The sequence below is a fragment of the Austrofundulus limnaeus genome, unplaced genomic scaffold (assembly GCF_001266775.1).
Source record: "Austrofundulus limnaeus strain Quisiro unplaced genomic scaffold, Austrofundulus_limnaeus-1.0 Scaffold323, whole genome shotgun sequence".
In the NCBI taxonomy this organism is placed as follows: Eukaryota; Metazoa; Chordata; class Actinopteri; order Cyprinodontiformes; family Rivulidae; genus Austrofundulus; species Austrofundulus limnaeus.
Genome location: NW_013952725.1, coordinates 416,280 through 424,260, shown reverse-complemented (window position 1 = coordinate 424,260; position 7,981 = coordinate 416,280). Strand labels below are relative to the sequence as shown.

Sequence of the window (7,981 nt, the reverse complement as noted above, 5' to 3'; positions counted from 1 at the left end):
CAATTACAGGCCTCTCATCTTTTTAAGTGGGAGAACTTGCACAGTTGGTGACTGACTAAAAACTTATTTTCCCCACTGTATAATGTCTTGTGACGTCCACGGCCTACCCCAGTTACCACTACTGTGCATGTGTGTCAAGGACAGAAAGGCAGATGTGGCAGTGGAAGGTGTCAAAGCAGTTTGGAGAGAAAAAAAAGCACAAAAAAAACAACTAATTAATCGATTATTAAATTAGTCATCGATTATTTTAATAATCAATTAGTCGTCGATTAATCGATAAATCATGGCAGCCCTAATGTACAGTATATGTTTAAATATTGTTCCTAGACACAGTTTTTATATTGGCCTTATATATTCAGTTTTGTCTTTATTGCAAAAATGAGTGGCTTGTGTTTTTTTAAGAGATGGCTTCTGTAATTCTAAGCCAACAACATTTTCTTTGGAGAAAATGCAGCCAGACGAAATGTGTCAATTTCCACATTTTCCCCCTTAAAATAAAGTTTGTTGTTAACTACATTACTAAATTTGCTTTCCTCACCATCTCCAATGTACAAAGCTGGGTTTACAGCACAAGTTTTTGACCTGCTGTTCCAAACCTGTGAAATGCAAAAACTTTATTTTTGTTTAGAGTTTAAAATCCTCTCTTGCTCATTTTGAGAGCGCCTACAATTTTGCCAGTATTAAAGTGATAAAGATGTCATTTTATTTGGAGATGTTTCTAACTCTATGGATACTGCACAATAGAAAGAACGCAGCTCTGGAAACATTTTTTTTAACTGTAGTGGTTAAACAACATATCCTGACTGAAAAGTATCACAAAGGTTCTTTATATTAGAAAGTGGAGTTAGCTGCAAAGATATTTCTAGGTCCAAAAACCACAACCTCTGCCTTTAAATAAAGACTTGTACAGTCCACCCCATTAAGGCCAACATGTGCAAGTTGTCGGGGTCGGGGATCCTTAAGAGTCTGTCATGAAAGGTATTGGACGATAGGCATTTCTGCAAGGAATACTAGGCTTTTAGTTTTGAAGAAGTGTTGACTCTGACTGTATCTCACTAAGCTGCATCATGTTGATCATTGCATGTTTCCTGCCTCATCTTTGTCCTTGTTTGGACCACAGGGTTTCCCGGGTCGAGAAGGTGGGCCACCTGGTCCTCCAGGGCCTCCTGGCCCTCCAGGTCAGATTGTCTACCAGTCGACAAGAGATGTGAGTCCCGGGCTAAACTGAATCAAGAGCTTTGACATGAAAAATCAAATTAACCCTCACACATCAGCGTGACGCCTCATCACCCTTTGTCTCAAACCTTCCCTCACTCAAATTCACTAACAGTCACCACCTGCCTGATCGTTTGTTACTAACTGACCTAACTTTATCTCGCTGTAGTTTAACGAGGTTTATTGGAACGAGGTGGGGCAGGTGAGTGATCTAATCAAACTAATCTCACCATAAACCTCACCGGCTTCAACTATCTGTAAAAGGCAGGATGTAGATTGTATTTTTGTCTAATGTGTTATTTTCTCCTGTTTAGGGTGTCTCACGTCGAACAGGACTCCCAGTATGTGTAAAAGTTATTGTCATGCAATTATGTTGGAGAAATAACTGATTTAAGAAGATAAAGGTATGATTTCTTGTGATGTAGGGTCCCATGGGTCAAAAAGGAGATAAAGGAGACATAGGTGCTCCAGGATATGCTCCTAAGGTAAAATAATACACATTTTGGTTATTTTTTTACACTGAACTCAATAATCAATTTTTTGTTACTTTTAGCTCACCATTCCTTTTCCATCATAATTCTTTATTTCACCTCTTGTTCTGTGGCTTTGAAATTAAAATGTTATGGTAAATATTTATTTAACAAAGACAGAAATATGTGGTCCAAGAATGAAGGTACTCTGTGGGATGATCAGTTGAGTTTTATTGCAACAACAGGAAACACAGAGAACAACCTGGCCTGTCTCTGTGCCTCTGCTTCTCTCTATCACTGTCTCTCCACACTACTCACTACTGTTGTCTCGAGAGGCCTCATATATATACTGTATTAACAAACACCATTCTGTCATCTTAGCAAGATTTGATACAAGGTCAATGGAAAACACAAAGATAAACACAAGTGATATCTAAGAATGGCTGTTGTTAGCAAATCTTGTTCTGACTTTAATCATTCTGTCTGCAGATGAACAGCATGAAAACCTAGGTCATTAAAGGATGGCATGAATTACTAGCTTAAACATAAAAGTATTAGATCCATTACAGTGCACATCAGTTAGGAATAGTGTGCCATGATTTTGGGTGCAGTACTTCATACAACATAAAACAAAATGTGCAACAAACAGCTTAAAAAAAGATCAATAAGTTTTTTTTTAGCCTGGTGAAAACCAGCCTTGTAAGACCTCATTTTGTAATAACAATGCATTATGTAATAATGTAATAAAGTCAGGCTTCAAAAATGTAATAAACTCACGATAAAACTGCATTATGTAATAATTGACGCAAAATGTACTAAAAGTCATCAACGCATTTTGGTCCACCTGCAGGGATGCAGGTGGACCATCAGCCATGAAGGGGAGGGGGTGCGGTGCAGGCGGACTGTCGGCTGTAGTGATATCAGAAGGAAATGAGGGTTGAAGAACTTGTTTCTAGCAATAGAGTGGGTTGGAAGTGGATATTTGATGTTAATAATTGTTTTTTTTAACGTCCTACAGGCTCTGACTTGTTGAATAAATTAGAAACTAAGTTTTTGAAAGATTCCATAAAACATGAAAAAATCCGTGAGATTGCTCTATACGTCCATATACCTGCAAAATGACATAAAATCTGTGTAAATTACGAACATTCCTTACAACTCAACATGGTTGTATTGAAACATGAATTTTTCTACTGAAGTGATAAAAAAAGTTTAAAAAAAATAAACATGAATTGTAGGTGAGGCTGCATCTTACATTTTTGACAGGACATCTAAATAAAGAACAGAAATACTGGTTTTTAATTTTTTATTACATAATTCACCAGATTATTACACCACCACATTCGGTAACAATTGCTGCAAAATGTAATAACGTTATTACATAATGCGTTGAAGACTTTTATTACATTTTGCGTCAATTATTATATAATGCGGTTTTAGTGTGAGTTTATTACATTTTGAAGCCTGATTTTATTACATTATTACATAATGCGTTGTTATTACAAAATGAGGTCTTACAAGCCCCTTTTTCCACGCTTTGCTTCATACAGAGGGTCTGGACCCTCGGCTTTTGAGAAAGGATTGCTTGTTGGCGGCATGAACTCTGTTCAAGTTTAAAATGATTGGATCTGATTTTATCCAATCGCTAACGTTTGGTTGTAATGTATATATATAGCACCAGCTCGACCATGAAGGAAGCTAAGCCAAGAAACTAAACGGAAATTGCGTGCGCTGTAAACAACCATCCCCTACTGGGAAGAGAGAAGCACCGAGCCGAACAGGATGGCTGTAAATGAGAGCTGCAGGCCTTGGGAGAGAAATTTAAGAATCAACACAGAATGAATGAATTCATTCACTTCCTTCTCTAACATTGCTAAATTACAGGCAGACTAAAACAGCTCAGAAAATCGATATCACCATTCACAATTCCTATTTCTGTTCACTGGCTGACCCGTTTTAAATTCTACTGGAGAAAGAAAGCCCAGACGGACCAGAAAAGAGTGATTTGAATCAAGCAGCACTGCATAGGAAGGCAATGGCCAGGTTAGAATTTTGTTGAAACAAGGGGTAAAAGCCAGCTCTGTTTGGAGCTCTGCATTTCAGATGTACCTCACAGTAGAAACCTTATTCAAAGTTTAAACTGGTCACAGAAAGTTGGATTTGAACAACTGAATAGGCATATTGATGTATTTTACAGTTTTTGTACAGTGGCTATTTAAATTTCATGATTTTTAAGATTTCACCATACAGTGGGCCTCATGCAAGAACATGTTCGTATTCTTATCCTAAATTTCTCTTACCTTTGTTCGTACGAAGGGATCGTACGAACATGTCACGTCAGATTCAACAAACTCCTCTATCTTCAGGAAAAGTGTGTAAACAAGGAGCATAAACTGATGAATGCTTATCAGGTGCTCGTGCACGAGGAGAGGTGATTTACATAATTACCACCCCAAAAAACACCATATAAGGATATACGTTTCCTGCCACACATACCAGGAAGTGTTCATTCATAAGTGACATTGCAAAGTAAAAAAAGAAGAACTTTACAAGTTCGGAGATTGAAGTTCTGCTCTCAGAGATCCGCAAAACAAAGTCATTTTTAGCAGCGTCAGCTGTAGAATTAAAGGATCTGCTTTAAAACCTGCTGTTAATGTTGTGTCTCCTGTATAATCACAGAAATAAAAATCTAAATCATATTTATCTCTATCTCTAGTCCTGCTCTGGCTTTTCTTTGGTCAAATATTTTTAATTTCAGTGTAAACTGTGTTACATGTTTCACTTATTCAGAGGGGCAGTCACGCACCGCGACCCCCACCCCCAACCGTCGCAAGTGTCGAATGCATTTCTGATAAAAAGCATTTTAAAATGTCTCAAAACTTCAATTAACTTCATACTAATATTGTAGTGCTATACAACAAAATAGCCAATTTAATTTAATTTAACCAGTTTGTCATTAGTCTGCATTATTACATTTAAAATTATAACTCTAATTCAAACAGAATAGCCTCTTGTCAACATAATTATGGAATGTGATTTATTTTCAACTCGAAATATCTTCAAACTAACGAAATATAAAGTTATTAATGAAGAAAACCCGTCTGGATAACAGCAGACTGACTGCTCGTAAAATATACAACAGGTCTGGACCGCTCGTGAATTTTGTTCGTATCTGAAGATAATCTTAGAATACGAAAACATTGGTGAATGCCACAAATTCTCCTAAATCACTCGAACGCACAACTTAAGAACAAATCTGTGCGTACGAACGGTTCTTGCCTGAGGCCCAATGTTCATTGTAGTTCAAGTTCTGAACTTTACAACAAACTATTAAACCCACAGTTTTACACTTCCTATCCAGTTTATATATATTAAAACAGTTATTTTTGTCATCTTTCACCCAGTGTGTCTTACACTGCTGTAAAACATATGCCCCCTCCAGTACAGAATGGTTACTTAAACTCTGATAGATGTCCATTGTATCTAAGCTAACTTCATACATCTTCTACATCAGAGGTGACTGACTTGAACACGTAGATGATTCCCATACCTTGGGTCTTTATTCACATCAAAAGGCACATCAGTCAGGATAGTCAAAGCTGCCAGTAGCTTAGCAGGACTTGAATTTGTTTGGAAGGACAGACAGGCTTCAGAGAAGAATTTTGGAATTTTAGGATGCAGCTGCATTGGCACCCCTCAACATTTCTGAAGAAATTTTCTAGTCTAAATATTTTTGTGGGGTTTTCTCTTAAAACTCTATATTAATGTGATTACTTTGGGACATCAAGAAGGATGAAACACCAGTGTTTCCCCTACCATTATACTGTAGAAGGAGCAGGAACCCAAGAATTTGACAACATGTAGTCATTTTGATTTAAACACCTCCACACCCACTTGTTAAAAAAATGCCGAACTTAAAAAAAAGATAGAGATAAGCATATTTAAATGTTTTTCCAGGGACAAAAAGGAGAACCGGGGATCATTTTGGGACCTGATGGGAAACCTATGCATCTGGGAGGCTTGGCAGGACAGCAGGTAACTTTATTATTTGACCTAATATCATTTCAGCCTCATGCTATTCTGTGCTTTTCTGCATAATTTTTAAATGTAAAAAGAATTAAACTGATTATTTGTCAGCCATGTATCAGTTCAAGCCAGCGTGCAAAAGCACTGAAATGTGTTTACTGTGTTTTTATGTGTGAATTTACAGGGTGAAATGGGAAGTCCTGGCCCAGAGGGACCTCCAGTAAGTACAATTTTAATACTTTACGTTATCATTGAACGAGACAACAACTGATTTAGCTTTTGTAGTCCAATTAAAGATGTTCCCCTCAAGTAATCAGCTTTAGCCCAAATAAATGTCTATAACTTAGTCAACTTTACAGACATTAAAGGGGACATATCATGCAAACTCCACTTTTTTAGCCATTAAATGCATCTTGTTGTGTAGTTGGAATCTCTAGGAGTGCAGAAAAGCTGAATTTAGACTCTCCTGAGGCTGCAAACACATCTGTATATTTTTGGGTCATATTTTTCAACTTATTCAGTAGTTTCTATTTTCTATTACATTTTCTAAACTATTGCGTCAAATTATTTGCAACGGAACTGCCAAATAAGGCCTGCTTTTTACCAATTACCTTTTTTTTTCATCTTCATTCTCCTCTCTCTGGGTCAGACTCTGACTCCAACATGTAAGGCTGGATGGACAAGTCTCCTGTTGTTTACATCTTTTAATTTGTAAATAAAAGGTTTCTACACTGCAAGATGGACGTAAACTCCTCTATGCAGCTGGAATGAACCGGTCTGGAAGCTGGAGTAGGCAGGATGTGAAGCGTCTTGTTAGGATTTCAAGAGATGGCATCAAAACGAGCTGCTTTGAGACACAGCTCAGAAGAGGGGGCTGAAGTTAAAATAAGGATGAATTTAAACAAAAGCATTGCATTTCCACTTTATATAGACCCCAACTGAATGATTTAAATGTGAAAAAGAACAATTTAAAAGCATATGTCTACTTTAAGCTGTGATTTGTTATGGTAATTGCCAGGGTAAAGATTAAAAAAGCACAAGATTTCTTGCTGAGTTGAAACGTTTTGCAGACCCCTGACTTTGGTGAGCTTATCACTGAGAATGTTACCATCTTTTTACAGCAGTGTGTTTAAACTGCTGCCCCACAACTAATCAGGCACTAGGAAAGGGGTGGGCAATCCTGTTGTTCCAAAACCTATATGTAGGTTTCATCATTAATGGTACCTTCACAGATGTGCAAGTTACACACTAACACACCCACATACTATCAGAGAGGCTGGCTTTTGAACTTTGTGCTGACAACAAACCAGACGGTCTTTGGCCCAGAGGAAAATTTGAAATGTGGACTTGTTAGACCATAAGACACTTGTTCACTTTGTGTCAGTCCATCTCAGAAGAGCATGGACCCAGAGAAGTCGGGAAGACAGGTCTGCACTAATATATTAAATATCTTGTCTTTGTAGTGTATTCAATTAAATATAGGTTGAAAAGTATTTGCAAATCATTACATTCTGTTTTTATTTCTGTTTTACACAACGTCCCAACTTCACTGGAATTGGGATTGTATGAAAGGACTGAGGGAGTCAGACAGGAGAGGCCAGTCAGTTGAATTCATGGCAAAAGCTTTTTTCTTAAATGTCATTCCCACATCAAACATACTATGAGTGTTGTTTTGACCCATTCATGCATGTTTGATAAATCTTTGAATCTCCAGTGGTAGCCATGTGGAGCTGCCTAAACACTTGTTGATACAAAGCACATCCTATTTACACAAAGCTCCTCCCTGGAGCTCAGTCTGCAGCCGAGCTCCCACCCAACAGAGCACCTCTCCCCGAAATGTTGTGATGACGTGCTGAAGTAGTAGCGTCTGAAACAGTAGGAGGTTCTTAAATAGAGTCTAATTTCAAGTGGTTTAGATATGATTTAGTATATGATGCACAGTCAACTTTATTTTTGATATTCAGTGTTTTCATAACAACTGAAGGTAACATAGTTACTTGATTGTGATATAGAATTGAAGTACTGCAAAACTGTCCATCTTACCAAGTTTTAAAATCTTATATCAGCCAAAAAGTCTTTTTGATCTTGTTTTAGGAATGATTTACTAAACAAGAACTGATTGTGTAAGAATAATAATCTTGTTTTCAGAATGTGTAAGATTATTTGTCTTGTTAGTCTGAAAATTTGACTCAAATTTTTTCTTATTTCAAGAACCTTACCAAGTAAAATTTTCTTACTCCACTGGCAGAAATTTTGACTTAATTTGAGTC

General features: G+C 37.2%; 1 protein-coding gene across 3 annotated transcripts in view; it reads left to right on the top strand.

Moving 5' to 3' along the window:
* The window catches only part of LOC106527414 (collagen alpha-1(XVIII) chain), a 79,223-nt gene that overhangs the window by 51,677 nt on the left and 19,565 nt on the right, over positions 1 to 7,981 (top strand). For 2 of the 3 annotated variants that reach the window (XM_014022290.1, XM_014022288.1), the window contains 6 exons: positions 1,121 to 1,207; positions 1,385 to 1,417; positions 1,530 to 1,556; positions 1,641 to 1,700; positions 5,643 to 5,720; positions 5,896 to 5,931. In XM_014022290.1, the coding sequence (XP_013877744.1) occupies positions 1,121 to 1,207; positions 1,385 to 1,417; positions 1,530 to 1,556; positions 1,641 to 1,700; positions 5,643 to 5,720; positions 5,896 to 5,931 (321 nt within the window). The remainder of the gene's footprint in view (positions 1 to 1,120; positions 1,208 to 1,384; positions 1,418 to 1,529; positions 1,557 to 1,640; positions 1,701 to 5,642; positions 5,721 to 5,895; positions 5,932 to 7,981) is intronic. The other variant, XM_014022289.1, reaches the window with a different exon arrangement.